Here is an 18,960-nt window from a genome sequence, read left to right as displayed (position 1 = left end):
CCTGCTGAAAGGTAATTTAGGAAGGCAATAGATTTAAAGGTAAAAGTAATCATTTTAGTCAATGATTTGATAAAGGAAATATTTTTACCTGTAAATAATCCAGAAAATCCATTCTTAGCAACAATGTTCTTCATTATAGCCCACGTTGACATTTGCAAAGGCATAGAAACTAAGTGTTAAAATAAAGAAATGATGCTATTATAAATTACCACTTAATTTCTAATACAGATAATACACATAAAAGAGTGTTTATGGCCTTTATGGTATATCATTTCACTATAGTAAGAACAGATCTGTTTACCTAAAGAGCTATTTTAAATCTTATTTTTAATAGTTGGATTCATTAAAAAGAAAAAAATCATAAAGGCAATAAGTTTTAAGGTACATAGGGCCAGATGCAGTCAAGGAGGAATATACAGAAGACTTCTTCTGAATTGATGATGTTTGTTTCTTAAGCTTGGTGGTATGTATATCCTTTGTACTTTTTTCCACATCTTAAAAACCTTTCATAATGAAAAATTTTAAAGATGTACAGAAATCTTCATGGGGTTCCCAAAGCCAAAGTAAAGCCCTGATAACCATTTTTCATGAATTCTTATTGCATACACTAAAAAAATTTTTTGCCCCAAAAAGAGGTTTTGAGGAAAACAGTTCATTCCTCTCTAGTGAGGCCCTGCTTTATTAAAACCTTTCTGAATACTAGATGTACCAGTCTTGAAATAAATTAAAGCAGTGCTATCTCCTCCAAAGGGAAGATTTTTCCTGTAACTAACAGTAACATCTCACTTATTTGCAATTACTCAAATATCTGGAACACAGTAAAAACTAATTTATATATCTTTTGAAAACAGCAAAAACAGATGTTACTGAAGTTCAAACATAAACCTCATGAACGAGCTGTTCATACATAAAGTTTGCTTACCTTCATTTTACACAACGATTACAAGCATCTGGCTTAGCCCGCAGTACTACTAGATGCAATAGGTGAAAAAAGTCTGCTGAGAAGTAGGCATACTACCATGTGAAAATTGTGAAGCTGAAGATTTCAAAGTCGTGGTCTGAGACCACTGAATGTTGGGCAGACACTCCTAAGTTATCCTCACTAGCTTCTGAGAGCTGCATTATGAAACTCTACAGTAATCAATGTGTACAATGATGACAACTCTGTCATGAACAAAGACTAAAGTACGTATTATTAAGTATGCCTAGGAAAAAAGGGAAAAATTAGAGAAAGATAGCTTTCAAAAACAGCTTTTTAGAATTTGCCACTTAATAAAGAGGGGCTCATTATCTCAAAATTTCTTGTATATAAAATATCAGATTTTCTGCCTATGAAGATAAATAAGGCCTTGTGATTTACTTAAGAAGCTAAACTATCAATATAAATAGTGTAAGTATAAATATAGTAATTACATACACATTTTAAAACCAAGAACAAAATATTTATGACTGGAATTTAACTTTCTAAAAAAAGTCAATGACAAACACTTTACAAGTTGGTAACTTATACTTCATGTTTAAATTATTTCATTTAAATTCTGGAAACAACTGGTAAAAGAAAGGAGGCCAAGTAGCTGGGTATTTCTAATCTTATAGAACTCAAGTCCCAGACTGGTCTCTATTTTAATAGCAGGGTGAAACTAATGTAAAAGAGAAAGAACAGAAAGAGTTATCGACTGGAGGTAAGCCACTGCAGAGCTCTAACAGAACCTTGAAAGTATCTCCTGCCTAAAGATCCAACATCAAAGAGCTAATCGTACAGGTGGTAAGCAACTTCTTACAGTGTAAGGAAACACTGTGATTATTAAATATTTCAAGCATAGACAACAATAAAATAAACACTCATCTACTGACCATCCAAATTTATCAAATCCTAACAATTGTATGTTTCAGAAACAATCGAAGCCCCATTTCCAGTGGGCTTGCTATACTTTCTATAATAACGACAGAATGGATCTAGTAGAAGCAACTAACAGTACGCTTTTGTTCTAGAAGAAATTATAGGTTATAAAGAAGTAGATGGGATAATAGGCAGAAAAAAACACATCAAAAGAAGGAAAGCTAAAAAATAAACAACAACAACAAAACGTGTATGCATACTAATGAAACAAGATGCACTAAGAAAAAAGGTTTCCCCGTAACTGCCTATCCTTCACCCTGGTATGCCTACATTTATTTGAAAGACTACTTACATAATTTAATCTTCTATATAGCAGGTATGAGACTTAACTCATGGCAGGCAAAATACATAGTCTTTAAGATTTCTTAGATTTTTTGTTTAGGTTTAGAGTATTTTTTTCTGGGTATTCCATTCTGACAGTGTATTAGTTTGAGTTAGATAAAGAGTAAGGTAACAAAGGGAAAAAAAATCTTGTTTTCCCTATTTTAGATATTCCTAACTTAGTATCTGGAAAGAAAAAACTTTTCATGGCATCTTAAAAATGTAAATTCATTACACTTACTTTTCCGACTTTCATATATCCAAAGCTGTGTCTGCTTTTGTGTTTTTACCACATCAAATGGCAAAGTTACAACAGCTGCAAACTAACAAAAAGTAGAACTGATTTAAATCTATTTTAAAATTTTTCCTAAAGTATTTTAATATTCTAATTAGCACATTACTTAATAAGGATAGTAATAAAAATCACACCTAATCTGAAACATAAAATGAAACCAGAGGTACTTTAAAAGAAGCTCTATTAAAGAAAACAGATACATGTCTTACATATTCCTCCCAAAATTCAGGAGTAAGTAAACAGTCTCAGAAAAGTCCCCTATTTTCCTGAGGTCACACAACTATCAGTGGCAGAGTCAGAATTCCAACCAGACCTCTTTGACTCTGAAACCAGTATTCATATTTTCTGATGCTCCTGTGTGTGTTCCATTATTCCTTTACTACATAGGAAAGTATCATATTTTAAAGTGGAAATTCTCAAGTATCTAGTAAGCATTTAAAATTTTCCAACAAATGTTTTTAAAATAAATATAATTAAAAATTAAATTTAAATAAAGAAAATGTACTTTTAGTTCTATAAACCTTTTCTTTATAGGTTTCAACATATTTATCAAATGTAGCTCACAAGTCACATTTTTAAAAACTTACCTCAAAATGAATCAATTTAACAATTATTTTCATAATGCCCTAATTAAGCAATGAAGGTTTTTTGAAATAATAAATTCCCTGAAGAATGTCTCATAATATTTGATACAACAATCATACAAAGTAAAACCTGGTCTCTATTTTTTGCTTCCCAACTCACATTTGGCCAATATGCTCATAAAATGCCCTTTAAAATCATTATATTTATTTCACCTGTCAGTGTTAAAAGATTTAAGTTCTTGAAATGAAATCAGTTTCAAAGATCTCAGGTAAGATAAAATCAATTATTGTGTCTCCATCTCCACAATCTAACACATACAGTTGTCCCTTAGTATCCGGGGGGTATTGATTACAGATACCCAAATCTGCAGATGCTCAAATCCCTTATATAAAATGGTACAGTAGAGTCGGCCCTCCATATCTGCGGTTCCACATCCGTGGATTCAACAATCAGGAATCAAACTGGTTACTCTGCAGATGCAGAACCTCTGGATAGGGAGGGCCGATGGGAGTATCAAAGGTAGCAACAATGTGGTATGAGCCTGACACTTGTAAAATGATATGGTTTAGGCTATTTTCTTTTCTGACAGAAAGCCTGGACATTGTCCCACTGATGTGCTTTTTCTGCTGTTATTTGACAACAGTCAAAAGGCAGCAATATTTTCTAAATCATTAAAATTTTTTAAAATAAATTTTCTATGTTAGGCAGAAGTAGTAGAATAGAGAACGTTCCGTCAATATTACTGGAAAGCTGGGACAACAGCCTATAGCCATTATTCAATGGCTATAGGATATATATATAGCCTTTTTCTTTTTAAAGATATAAAGCATTAAGTACAGAATTGGTTCTATAATTCTGTTATGAATCTCTAAATATAAATAGTACTTGTTTTTCTTCATTCGTGCTGGATTAATATATAAATTAAATAAAATCAAATTACTTTTAATCACCTCACAAATAAGAAAGATAATGAAAAGATTTTGCTGGTATTCTAACTACTTAAATTGCTAAAAAGAATTGCTCTTTTACCTCAATAGTTTTATACCCCACTAGGCTTAATTTGATAAGATCTCAGACCAGGGAATATTCACGTCTAAATTTTGAACACAATCTCAGGGGCTTCTTTAGCCTAGGTTTTCTGACACAGTTACTCCAGTATTTTTCTGCAGGTCTCCATGACCTCACTATGGTCCTTCACTCTTGTTTTCATTTGGTTCCAGTATGTCAGCACATCACTCTGTGTCATCACAAATTCATTTTCTAAGTATGTGGGTATAAGAAAGCTCTTTGTGGCCAAGATCATGGTGATGAGAATGTGCATAAAGGAAGTCCACTACACAACTTTTCATTATGTGGAGGGGTGGCAAAAGGTGAACTCTCTACTACCCAAAAATGGTCATCTGAGATTTCTCCCGTCTGACTATAACTTTTATTAAAATTCTTTTAAGAGGTACTCAGCCAAAATGTTCCCAAAGAAACAGGAATTAGCAGCAAAGGATGAAATTACTTCTATTCAATCCGATTATACATATGAGATGACACTCTATAAAATATTAACTAACCAGATCTACTGGCATTTAATGACCAGATTGCCAAATACCTTGTAAAGAATAAAGTACTATTTAAACTCTTACCATTTATCACAACTGTAATGATCTACCAAATCCAAGATTCAGAAAAATATAATGTATTTGTAATATAATAAAAACATATAAAATGCATTTTAAAATATGGCTAGTAATTTATCTTCAGAATAGGGTAGTAAATACTTATAAAAATTTTAAAGCACTGCAGCCCCAAAGTAGTATCTCAATAGACATGAAATGCTACATAATATTTTGTTCTATTTTAGTAAGACAATTATCACTATTGTGGAATATTAACAGCAAAAGAATAAACTTACAGAACCAGATAATGCCCCTGAAGTAAAGTTGATCATAAATGTCGGTTCATATAAACCAGATTTTGCACACAACCACTTCTTTAAAACTTCATAGTTATACCAGTACATTGCTGTAAAAACAGAGACTGAAATGAACACATATTTAGAAATGAAATGTGGACTTTAAATAGTTAAGGAATACTGTATGTTAAAGAAAAGAGAATTCTAGTCTTGACACACCTTGCTTTCTGCTTAGACACATACTAGGAGAGATTTTAAAAAAAAATTCTCAATATTCTAGTCGTCGTCTTATAAACAAAAAAACTATGCATCAGTAAAAAGCAGGACTTTAATTTCAAAACCTGACAAGGACATGAGAGGAAAGGAAAAGTACAGTTCCATCTCATTCGTGAACACTGATGTAAAAATCCTAAAAAATAAAAAATAATAATCAGCAACTGAAGCCAGACTATCTCATAAACGATCACATGCTATGACTAAATTGAGTTATCTGATGAATGCAAAGGCAGTAAATATAATAAGTGCTTTAGATGCCGTATACCACATTAAAAGAATTGTATGATCATCTAAAAATGATGGAAAAGCATTTTATAAAATGCAATACACTTTCATTTAAAGCAAACAAATTTCTTAGAAACCTAGAAATAAAAGGGAAATTCTCCAACTCGATAAAGGATGTGCGTCAAGAACTTGTAGCAAAAATTATTAATGGTGAAACAACAGAACTATTTCCTTTAGAATGAGGAAAGTGATAGGGATGCAACACTATCGCTGCTATTCACAATTGTACTAGGCAGCACAGGAAGCACAGTATTTATAGAAAAAAGCTGTAACTACTAAAAAATGAAGAAATAAAGTAGTTACAATTTACATATTATTGTCTACATAGAAAACGTAAAAGATAGGCAAATTAGAATCTATAAGAGTTTACAAGTAGCTGAATATAAGCTAACAGACAAGAATTGACGGTAACACTGCAGCAGCCACAAAGATTCAGACAGCTTTTTTTAAAATAGGTCTTTTAAACTAGGCACTAAAAGTTGTGGGTGAGTGGTACCTATAAATGAATGTTAGAAAAAGAGGTTGTATATGTAACCTTTATAAAGAAAACTTCAAATCTCTACTAAAAGACTTTAAGAGTTAAAAAGAAAAAGGACATTCCTACGGCAAAAAAAAAAAGGTATCATGAAGATTTTTTTATTACACACTTTAATTTAGACAGTACTGTACTGTTAGCACAGGGTTAAACAAATTGGCCAGTGAAACACATCCCTGCATATATGAAACTCTGATACGACAGGTGACGCAACAAATCCCGGCAGCAGGTATGGTTATTCAATAAATGATGCCTGGATAACTATCCATACGAGGAGGAAATGAATACTTATTTCAGCCGTAATCCCTAATCAATTATGGATAAATAAATGGCCAATGAAACAGTGTCCAACCTCATTAATAATCAGGGAAATATAAGTTAAAGTGAGATACCATTTTATATTACTAGGTAAACAAAAATTAAGAACTTTTGGCAATAAAAGTGCTGGTGAGGGTTTGAAATGAAGCAGCAGGAAGCTGCTGGTTGTGATCTGCACAATCACTTAAGAAAAGGGTTCGATATTACCACATAACATTTAAAATGTGTATATTTACATGAACCAACAAATCTAAAACTGAAGAGATTCCTACACCCATATACACGTTAAAAAAATGTTCACAGCATTGTTTACTTGTTTTCTCAGACATAAACACGAGTGAAAACAAAACAGTTACACATGAAAACCAAGAATGAATCTTACATTTTTGAGTAAAATAAGTTATAAACCTCAAAAATAGGCAAAAGTCAGTAACATTATTTAGCAGTAATACATACACAGTAAAACTACTTTTTAGAAATCAAATAAACGATAAAAATTCAGTGTAGTGGTTACCACTGAGGATGTAACAGTGGAGGTGGACATACGTGGTTTCATGATTTTAAAAATTCAATATTCTAATTCATATATTGAAGTGGTGACTTCACAGGTGTCCATTTTATTAGTGCACTGCATAATTTATATCTTCATTACTTTTTATGTATCAAATATAATTTAAAAAATGAAAAAGTACTGGTCTAGGAATCTATGATATTTCTAAAAAGCATAACTGAACACAAAACATTGAAGAAAAATACCGATGGAAAGGGAAAGATGCAGAGATGTGAATGACAGCCCAAGAAAAGGAGTAACTCAAAGGGAAAAAGAAAGGAATGTTAATACAAGGGTTCTCAATAATTATTTCTTCCAGGTTTTATTTTTTATTTTTTTAAGATATTTATTGGAGTATAATTGCTTTACAATGGTGTGTTAGTTTCTGCTGTATAACAAAGTGAATCAGCTATACGTATACATACATCCCCATAACCCCTCCCTCTTGTGTCTCCCTCCCACCCTCCCTATCCCACCTCTCTAGGTGGTCACAAGGTAATCTCCCTGTGCTATGCAGCTGCTTCCCACTAGCTATCTATTTTACATTTGGTAGTGTATATGTGTCCATGCCACTCTCTCACTTCTTCCCAGCTCACCCTTCCCCCTCTGTGTCCTCAGGTCCACTCTCTACTTCTGCATCTTTATTCCTGTCCTGCCCCTAGGTTCTTCAGAACCATTTTTGTTTTAGATTCCATATATATGTGTTAGCACACAGTATTTGTTTTTGTCTTTCTGACTTACTTTACTCTGTATGACAGACTCTAGGGCCATCCACCTCACTACAAATAAGTCAGTTTCACTCCTTTTTATGCCTCAGTAATATTCCATTGTATTGTATGTACGTGCCACATCTTCTTTATCCACTCATATGTCAATGGACACGTAGGTTGCTTCCACGTCCTGGCTATTGTAAATAGTGCTGCCATCTTCCAGGTTTTAAATGGAAACCTCTGAGATTCACGAGAGAAATACTGGGTTGGCCACGGGATTTTCCCATGTTACCAAAGACCCAAAAGAACTTTTTGGCCAACCCAACACTACTGAAGTATGCACATCCTACAAGTTATTTATTATTTTTGCACTTCTTTTTCATGATTTTTCTCCCTTTGTATAACTCAATGATTAGAACAATCTCAAATCTGGTTTATAACAGTCCCTACAGGACACTCAGTGGGGGAGATTTTTATCTTTAATAACTGAAAAAAGTAGGAGTCAATATAATTCACAGGTGGTCTTAAACGTATGTATGTATGTATGTATGTATGTATGTATTGCCACATTGGGTCTTCGTTGCTGCACATATGCTTTTCTCTGGTTGTGGCGAGTGGGGGCTACTCTTTGTTGTAGTGTGCAGGCTTCTCATTACGGTGGCTTCTCTTGTTGCGGCACGCAGGCTTCAGTAGTTGTGGCACATGGGCTCGGTAGTTGTGGCTTGCAGGCTCTAGAGCACAGGCTCAGTAGTTGTGGCACATGGGCTCAGTCGCTCCGCAGCATGTGGGATCTTCCCAGACCAGGGATCGAACCCATTTCCCCTGCATTGGCAGGCGGATTCCTAACCACCGCACCACCAGGGAAGTCCCTTAAATGTATTTTATAATATCTTGATTTGTAGTACTTTACTTATCTTACTAATTATGACTTAATTTTAAAAGTACTTTGTATTATCTAACTATGAATACACACCAATTAATGTTTAAAAAAAATTAAACAAACACAAAGAAAAGAAAGCCAGGCTTGAATTAGAAACTGTCCATTCAATAAATACTTATCAAGATCTGAGAGCCCAACACTGAACTAGGTCACTAAAGAAGATAACTTACCTTTAGCCTTAAAGGATTTAAAATTTAGTTGATATAAAATGATATGTAAGGCAAACCTGCAGATAGACCCTACCTGAGAATGGTACATCTCTAAGAATGGTAGGAGCCCAACCCCTCCAGAGGGAAATCCAACCATCTTCAGACACTTTCTTGCTGACAAACTGATGCAGTTCCTCGTAAGAAAACTTCTTAGATTGCATCTTAGTTCTAATCAATTCCAGTGGACTTATTACAGTTACTGCACCAACTAGTACAAACAAGCAAATACAACAAAAATAAAGCCATGCATTATGAAAACACACATGCAAAAATTAATATTTCGTGCATTTTTGTATTTTAAGCTTTTATTCTGAAATGAAGCAAACCTTAAAGTCAAATATCTTATGATACCAACCATACTGGCTCAGATCTTTTTCCTTGATAAAGCTATTTCACATACCTTACTCTTTCTGGTTTCAACACTTTCAAGAGCAGTTCCACAACCCTTATACATCAACCAGGACTACTACAAACTTCACTTCCACTGCACAGAGAAAAATGTCCTTCTGTGCAGAGGCAAATTTCCTTATGATTAAACCCTGAATCTCAAAGTCTATAAGGAAAATGATTAAAGATGTTGGCATTAATCTGACAGCTGTTATCATCCTAAAATCTAGAATCTAAAGTCTAAAATCTCAAATCTAAAATCTCTGTCCAAGATTTGACAGGGATAGGTTGATCCCATCTCATTCCGATAGCAATCACCATACAATATGAATTCTAGAGTACAGATATTAACAAATCAGTACCAAACTACAATGCAAAATATGTCTTTACCAATACTCTGTATTTTAAACAAATTCTCTATGAATATCAAAATTTTAAAACAAGCGTTAAGCAGAAATCAGAATGAAAATATAGTAATTTATTACTTACCTCTAGCCACAATTCCAGCAACAATTGGTATGCGGCTTTCACTTTCTCCTAATTTAGATCTCAGAAGAGCAGTTAATTGATCATAGCAGGTAAAATAAATAACTGTGGCAGGAACTGCCATCACTCTGTTAGAAACACAAAAAGATTTGTACAACACTGTCAAAGGCTTAAGCATATTCTTATTATTAAATATAAGATAAAATCCTTCTATTTTATATAAGCTGAAAACCACAACAAATCAGCCATGAGATCAATTTTTTTTTTAATTTAAAAAACTATTAGTGTTTAACTTAGGCAACAAAAAGGTGTAAAGTAGGTATGTGCTCTCCAAAGGTTTATACTGTAGTTGAGAAGTTAAGTTACAGAGCACCCAGTCAGGTCATAAATAAGAAAAGACAAATGAGGACACTTCTCTATCTCCTTGACTTACTCTGTTTCTGGTCTTCCTTCTCAACTACATTACGATAACATGAAAATCACTAAAGTCAAAAGTACAAGCACAATTGTAAAATTCTTTTGAACTGTGGACCATATACCATACCTACTTATAACTGAAAATAAATTACAATTAATGTCGCTGGAATTATATATACTAGAATTTTGAGGAAATTCCAATGACTTATTCTTTTAAATGAAAATATCAAGAGGAAGTCCTTAATTAAACACAAAGTTGCAGGTACTGTCATGTCATAAATATTAATGCAACAAAAAACCAGTCTCTGTTTATGGCCTAATCAAGGACATTAACAGACCACACATGGAAATGCCTAATGTTCTACAGTGAAGTGTGACGATGAGAATGTAGGAATAAGACCGACTGCTGCTCTTGGATCTACCGCTAACTTTATAGCCTCAGGCACTGTTAAGAATATATGCCTCAAAACTGACTAATTTGCTCTATAAAAAGATAAATTAGAAAGAAAGGAGGCAGAGAAAGTCAAGATATTATGGGATTTTTACATTCAGCCTTACTAGCTTGTCAAGTTAATTCATATAATAGCTAGTTAGTAGAGAATTATAATTATCTGGAAAAGGAAAGTATACATAGCACAATACCTCTCATTATTTTAGTAAAATAAACAGTCAAATGAACACTAAATTCTTAATTTCTGAACATGAAAAAAAAATTATGCTTGTGCACAAAAATGAACACAGCAGGCCTAGCTGCTCTAATCTGTATCTTCAGGAGGACCTATCTGCCTGCTTGACCTTTGGTCACCCCCAAGGAATTTAGCCCTTGGAATATTCCCTAAAACAAGGTTTTTCTGTATGTCTGGAGCACTAAACCAGCTTGTCTAGGTTGATTTGTGCAAATGATGTGATTTTTGGTAAACATCTGCTTGCTTTTTGGGGCGCTGGAGTTTTGGTCATCACAGCTGGTCACAAACAGAATGTGCCTGTGTCATCAGCCCGCAGTACAAGCCCTAGACTCAGACTCCAGGGCTGCACGAGACAGAAACACTGTGTGTGCCGCTGCGGCTCAGTGCTGGGAGAAGCAGCACACGCTCTGCAGTGTCACTCGGGAGGGCTCAGGGTGCCTTTGCCTGGTCGACTCCTGTCGTCCTTTTCCCTTACTGATTCTGCTTCGTTTCTTTTGCTGTAATAAACCGCAGACATGATTATCACCTTCTTTAGGTCCTGTGAATCCTACCAGCAAATCATCAAATATGTGGATAGCTGTGAGATTCACAAAAAAATACTCTAGAAAATGAAAAAACACTAACATTAAAAGTGCATGATGTTGTCCAATGAGGCTGATTATAAGGCAAAATAACAACCATCATTTAGTAAGAAAAACATTAAATTTCAACTTACAAGGTAGGAGGAAGGCCACTCCACAGGGATTTAATGCCCTCATTTCGAATGATTTTCAAGAAGGCATCCTAAAATTATAATAGAAAGAAGTGGTCAAAATATATACCTGAACCTTACATACAAAAAAGTTTGTAGTGATGATTGGTAATTTGTTTCTTTCAAGCACTTATTTCTAAAATAAAAGCTTCACAGATTTATGTATGCCCATTCTTTAAAAAAAATAAAAAGAATTTTTCTCAACTTTCAAACACAAGTAAAGCATTTCTGGATGATACTTCCTGCTTACAGAATAAAATCTGTATTACTCAGCTTGGGATTGTTCTACTTTAGGGCTTAGAAGCAATGTTTTCAAAGATTATTATAAAAAGGAAGTGGATGAATAGCAGAGATTAACTCTCCTGTCCAATTATGAAATCTGAGAAAATATTATTTAAACCCAATATCTGAAATCTCTGGAGAAGAACCAAAAGCAAGGAGAAACTATAGGGAAGCTTTACTGTTGAAAGACAAAGTGCAGTGAGTGAGATTTGCAAATTTACAGCTTTTTGCCTGTGGGAGTTGCAAGGAAAAGCACATTTACTTGCTTGAGATGGCAAATATCAGAGTTCAGTCTGGTAGACTAATCAGAAAGTTACAAGGTTAATGGTAGGAAAAAAGGCTGCAGAGGACATAAGCCCCCAAATTTAGAGACAAAATCAGCCACAAAACGTGGCTCACCACTAAATTACACAACCCCAGGAGAAGACAACAGAGTTCTGGCAGAAACCAACCAAAAAAAACCCAGCAACTAAAGGCTGGGCGGAAATTTCAGCTGCAGCCCACCACAATGGTGCCTGAGCGTGAAAGGCTGAATCCAGCCAAAGTTAACTGCCTTCTAGAACAGAACGGACTCTTTAGAAGAATATTTAAAAATCCACAGTCTTTACAATGCATTCTTCATAATGTTCACTATCCAATCAAAATTCATTAGACATAAAAAGAAACAAGAAAATGTGCCCATACTCAAAGAAAAAGTAGTCAACAGAAACCAACACTGAGATGATTAAGATGATGCAATCAGCAGACAAGCACTCCAGAGCACCTATTATAAACACATTCAAGAATTTAAAAGATGATGTATGTGTAATGAATGGACAAATTTGTAATTTCAGCAAGGAAATTGTTACTATACAAAAACTGCCAGGGCTTCCCTGGTGGCGCAGTGGTTGAGAGTCCGCCTGCCGATGCAGGGGACACGGGTTCGCGCCCCGGTCCGGGAAGATCCCACATGCCGTGGAGCAGCTGGGCCCGTGAGCCATGGCCGCAAAAAAAAAAAAAAAAAAAAAAAAGCCAAATGAAAATTCTAAACCTGAAACGAAAACTTCACTAAGTGGGCTTAACAGCAGAAAGGAGACATCAAGGAGTCACTGGAGTTGAAGACAGAACTTATTAAATCTGAAGAATGAAGAAAAATGGGAATTTACTGGCAGTCCAGTGGTTAGGACTCTGCATTTTCACTGCCAAGGGCCCGGTTCAATCCCTGATCAGGGAACTATGATCCAGCAACCTGTGCAGCGTGACCAAAGAAAGAGAATGAAGAAAAATTATCAGAGCCTCAGAGACCTGAGGGGAAATATCAAGTGGTGTAACACAGGTTAATGTGGAGTCATAGAGGAAAGGAAACAGAACAGAACAGGAAATTACCTGATGAAATGATGACCAAAAACTTCCCCAAATTAGTGAAAGATATCAGAGCCCAAAATCTCAAAAAAATCCCAACTGAATAAAAACAAACAGGGACTTCCCTGCTGGCGCAGGGGTTAAGAATCTGCCTGCCAATGCTGAGGACATGGGTTCGATCCCTGGTCCAGGAAGATCCCACATGCCACAGAGCAACTAAGCCCGTGTGCCCCAACTACTGAGCCCGCGTGCCGTTACTACTGAAGCCCATGCACCTAGAGCACGTGCTCTGCAACGAGAAGCCACCACAATGAGAAGCCCACGCACAGCAACAAAGAGTAGCCCCCGCTCGCCGCAACTAGAGAAAGCCTGCACGCAGCAACGAAGACGTAACACACCCAAAAATAAATAAAATTAAAAATAAATTTTTAAAAAATGCTGTAAATTCAGAACACGATAAGAAAAAATTATTTTAAAAACCAAACCAAAACATACAAACAAAAAACAAAAGAAAAATGACTAAATACATATAGGGAAAGGATGATAAATGAAGACTAACTTCTCATCAGACACGTGAAATTTCGGCCAAAAGACAATGTAATGACATATTTAAGGTGCTGAAAAAGAAACTAAGCCAGAATTCTGTATGCTGCCAAACACACTTCAAAAATGCTTTATAAAGACATTTCTGTAAGAACAAGAACTTAGAGACTGCACTGCCAAAATACCTTCACTAAAGAAATGCTGTAAAAAGTTCTTCAGGATAAAGGGTCATGATGGCACATTGTAACTACAATCTTCAGAAAGGCAGGAAGTACAAAAATGGTAAATAAGTGGTTACATGTAAAATATGTATTTCTCTCTTTTCTCTTTTTAACTATTTAAAAGACATAAGACTATTTAAATCAAAAATTCTAATTGTGAATTGTGGAATTTGTAAGGTAACAAGATGGACTATCAATGAAGCAAGAGCACAAAGGAAGAGGAGGGAGTAAAGGATGTCAAGACTGTAAGGGGTCTGAGATTTCACCCTATTTCCTAGTTAGCTAGTCAGCCTGCCACGGTATCATGAGAGATGGTAAAGACAAAACTCTCTGGGGTGAGACAAAGTTTATTACTTGCGGCAGTAGCAGCAGCCAGAGTATCAGCATTTTGATGCCTGTCTCCTGAGCCCCAATTTCCACAGGGCAGTGTGAAGGATAGATGACTGCATTACAGGAAAGGAAATCTGACCTTAGGGAATCCAAATCCTTTATAATAGGAAGTAAGGATGCCATCCCCTTGCTCTAGAGGGAAGCACTGAATCTTCCAAGGTTATTCACTCTGCAAACATCCTTGAAAAGATGGTCAGGAACAAAGGGCAGCCAATGCCATGCTCACAAGATATGAAGAAATGTGAAACACTTTTGAAGAACTGTCTCCCTAGAAATGGGAACAGAGAAATCAATGTAGTATTATTAAAATTCAAATAATCCAAAAAAAGGCAAGAAATGAGTGAAAAAGGGAGCAGTTAAGGAAAAAAAAAACATACAGAAATAGTAGATTTAACACCCAACCACATGAAAAATTATATTAAAGGGTGAAATTTCCCAATTAAAAGCCACTATATCAACAGGGCTCCTGTAAAACAACAGACGATCACAGCTAAAAGAACTGCAGAAGTCTCAGATCCTATCTGAAGAGTCTCTAGGGTAAAAAAACAAGGCACAACTATACCACTGTCTTGGAGTAAAAGAATGGAAAAAGAGGCCATATAAACACTAATGAGAAAGCTGAAAGGTGGCTATATTACATACAGATAAAAGACTTCAAGATAATGAACATTACCGGTGATAAAGAGATTTCATTATAATAAAAATGTATCAGAAAACATATCAAGTAAATGTTCCTAATGAGAGGTTCAAAACCCATGAAGCAAACCTGACAGAACTAAAAAACAGACAAATCCTCTATCATAACTAAAGTTTATTATATCCTCTAACAGAGAATGATATAATAATTTTAAAAATCTGTAAGAATTCAGAAGATCTAAATGAAGCATCAGCCACCCTGACCTAATGGTTTATAGAACACTATACCCAACAACTGCAGAATACAGGTTTTAAAGTGCACTAAAAATAGTCACCAATGGGCTTCCCTGGTGGCACAGTGGTTGAGAGTCCGCCTACAGATGCAGGGGACACGGGTTCGTGCCCTGGTCCGGGAAGATCCCACATGCCACGGAGTGGCTGGGCCCGTGAGCCATGGCTGCTGAGTCTGCATGTCCGGAGCCTGCGCTCCGCAACGGGAGAGGCCACAACAGTTAGAGGCCCACGTACCGCCAAAAAAAAAAAAAAAAAAGTCATCAAGACAGATCATACGTAGGTCCATTACACAAGACTCAATAAATTTCAAAAATCTGAAAACTTAGAGTATGTTCCTTTGACCACATTGGAATTAAATTAGAAATCAGGAGAAATAAGATATCTAGAAAAAAATCCAATTATTGGGAAATTGAATATTGGACTTCTAAATAATCTATGGCAAAAGAAAATTACAAAGGAAATTAGAAAATATTTCAACTGATTGATAATGGAAACACAACATTAAAATTTATGGAACACATCTAATTTAATGCTTCGAAGGAAATTTATGGCTTTTAATGCTGAGCTGAGAAAAGAAAGGCTTAAAATCAATAATCCATGTTCCACCCAAGAAAGTAGAAGACAATGACCAAAATAAATCCAAAGAAGAATTCTGATTTCTGGTCCTATACGTAAAGAGCTTGGAAGTCCTCACTTCCGTTCTCACAACAAGAAAAAACCTGAACAAAATGAAAAATCAACAACTCCTCTTAGACTGGTCAGGGGATTGAGGTCACAGATCAAACTGCTGCCTTGAACATTGGAGAGATGGACAGACAGATACAGAGACTCACTCACAGCTTAACAGAGTAGAAGCCCAAAGTAAGAACCAGGACCAACAGGAAAACTTTATAATTGACAGACTGCTCAGTGTATACTAACTCGAGAATCAAAAACTCTGAGGGGGCTGCTGTAGGAGGGTCCTTAGGCTTTCATGAGTTTCAGTTCCATGAGCCCTACCATGTTCTCACTGTTAGGATCAGAGAAAAATCCCCTCCTGTTTCCAGCAGGGTAAGGGGAAAAGTCACCATTTTTGAAATATGCCCCAAATCTCTATTTTCCTTAAAAAAAAATCTTACACTCAAAGGAAACTATTTTACTATCTGAGGAGTCTCCAGGAAAACCCAAAGACAACAGGCAAGACAAAAACTAGGACAGTAGAGGAAATTTTAGTCTCTGACAACACAGCTATAACAAGAAGTAAACATAGCCTAATGTCTAGCCAGATAAAGCTCACATTAAAGGTCTATCTACCTCAGTCTTTTAACCAAATACATCATGTCCAGCTTTCAACGAAAAGAATTACAAAGCATGCTAAAAGGCAAAATATATCGTCTGAAGAAACAAACGAAGCACCAGAACCAGATTCAGATATGGCAGAGATTTTGGAAGGATCAGACTGGGGATTTTTCAATAACAATGATGAATATGCTAAGGGTTCTTACAGTGGTATCAGAGAAGGAGTAGTGGAGAATCAGGGCTTTTACCATCACTTGACAGTAATGAGACTACCTCCCCCAACCAGTGGCAGTGGAAATCACAAGGGGAGTCAGAAATTCCATGCCCACTGTCTTAGTCTGTTAAGGCTGCTAAACAAAACAGCACAGACTGGATAGCTTATGAACAACCTAAATTTATTTCTCACAGTTCTCAAGGCTGGAAGTCCAAGATCAGGGTGCTGGCAAGGTCAAATGAGGGTCCTCTTCTGGATCTCAGACTTCTCACTGTGTCCTCACAAGGCAGAAGGGGCAAGGGAGCTCTCTGGGGTCTCTTTACTAAGGGCATTAATCTCATGAGGTCTCTGCCGTCATGGCTTAATCAACTCCCAAAGGCTCCACCTCCTAAAACAACTGCATCAGGCATAAGGATTTCAGCATATGAATTTGGGGGCGGGGGGGGGGGGACACAAACATTCAGACCATACTGTCCAACAGCAAAGAGCCCTCTCCCACACCCTATGTGTCAGTGGAGGCTGAGTGAGGAACCTGGACTTCCAGTTCTGCCCAGACATAACAGGGTGGCACCCCTCTTCCTCTGAGTTAACAGTGTCAAAAAGGCCAGTTAAAATAGAATGTTTAAATGAGATTCAGAGTTGCATAACATAATACTCAAAATTTCCTGGTTTCAGTAAAAAAGAAAAAAAATCACTTGTCATTTTAAGAAGCAGGAAGAGGGAATTCCCTGGCGGTCCAGTGGTTAGGACTTGGCGCTCTCACTGCCAGGGACCCGGGTTTGATCCCTGGTCGGGGAACTAAGATCCCGCAAGCTGCACAGCGTGGCAAATAAATAAGTAAATAAGCAGGAAGATGTCAGACTGAATGAAAAGAGGCAATAAATAGATACCAACACTGAGACTGACAGAAATTAGAATTATCTGACAAAGATTTTAAAACAGTCAACATATGAATCATTGAATGATCACTTACACACATGTCTGAAACTAATGAAAAATTAGAAAGCCTCAGCAAAGGAATATATACACAAAAACCTATAAGTCAAAATGGGATCTTACAACTGGCACCACAGAAATACAAAGGATCATAATAGATTACGATGAACAACTATATGCCAGTAAAATGGATGACCAAGAAAAAAATGGAAAAATTCCTAAATGTACACTCTCCAAACACTGGACCAGGAAGAAATAGAAAATACAAACAGATGAAATGCCAGTAATGAAACTGAATAAGTAATTTAAAAACTCCCAACAAACAAAAGTCCAGGACCAGATGGCTTCACAAGTAAATTCTACCAAACACTTAGAGAAGAGTTAACACCTATCCTTCCAAAACTATTCCAAAAAATTGCAGAGGAAGGAACACTTCTGAACTCATTCTATGAGGCCAGCATTGCCCTGATACCAAAACCAGACAAAGATCACACCAAAAAAGAAAATGACAGGCCAATATCACTGATGACATAGATGCAAAAATCCTCAATGAAGTATGAGCAAACCGAATTCAACAATATGATAAACAATGATCAAAAGGGATCATACACCAGGTTCAAGTGGGATTTATCCCAGGGATGCGAGGATGGTTCAATATCCATAAATCAATCAATGATACACCACATTAACAAACTGAAGAATAAAATCCATATGATCATCTCTACAGATGCAGAAAAAGCTTCTGAAAAAATTCAACATTCATTCATGATAAAAACTCTCAACAAAGTGGGTATATGGTTATAGAGGGAACATACCTCAACATAATAAAAGCCATATACAACAAGCCCATAGCTAGCATCATACTCAACAGTTAAAAGCTGAAACCACTTCCTCTAATATCAGGAACAAGACAAGGATGCCCACTCTCACCACTTTTATTCACTATAGTTTATTCAACATAGTTTTGGAAGTCCTAGCCACAGCAGTCAGAGAAGAAGAAAATAAAAGGAATCCAAACTGGAAAGGAAGAAGTAAAACTGTCACTGTTTGCAGATGACATACTATACATAGAGAATCCTAAAGATGCTACCAGAAAACTACTAGAGCTCCTCAATGAATTTGGTAAAATTGCAAGATACTAAGTTAATATACAGAAATCTGTTGCATTTCTATACACTAACAACAAGCTATCAGAAAGGGAAATTAAGGAAATAATCCCATTCACAATCACATCAAAAAGGATAAAATACCTAGGAATAAATCTAAGGAGG

The 18,960-nt window shown here is 35.9% G+C and overlaps 1 protein-coding gene across 2 annotated transcripts in view; it reads right to left on the bottom strand.

Annotated features, from left to right (window-relative positions):
• SLC25A40 (solute carrier family 25 member 40) overlaps nt 1–18,960 on the bottom strand; it is a 55,681-nt gene that overhangs the window by 1,072 nt on the left and 35,649 nt on the right. For both annotated transcript variants that reach the window (XM_007447462.1, XM_007447463.1), the window contains 6 exons: nt 11,519–11,586; nt 9,704–9,828; nt 8,862–9,035; nt 5,005–5,114; nt 2,463–2,544; nt 89–169 (listed from right to left, as the gene is read on the bottom strand). In XM_007447462.1, the coding sequence (XP_007447524.1) occupies nt 89–169; nt 2,463–2,544; nt 5,005–5,114; nt 8,862–9,035; nt 9,704–9,828; nt 11,519–11,586 (640 nt within the window). The remainder of the gene's footprint in view (nt 1–88; nt 170–2,462; nt 2,545–5,004; nt 5,115–8,861; nt 9,036–9,703; nt 9,829–11,518; nt 11,587–18,960) is intronic.

The sequence above is a fragment of the Lipotes vexillifer genome, unplaced genomic scaffold (assembly GCF_000442215.2).
Source record: "Lipotes vexillifer unplaced genomic scaffold, Lipotes_vexillifer_v1.1 scaffold474, whole genome shotgun sequence".
In the NCBI taxonomy this organism is placed as follows: Eukaryota; Metazoa; Chordata; class Mammalia; order Artiodactyla; family Lipotidae; genus Lipotes; species Lipotes vexillifer.
This window is presented reverse-complemented; position numbering and strand designations above follow the sequence as displayed.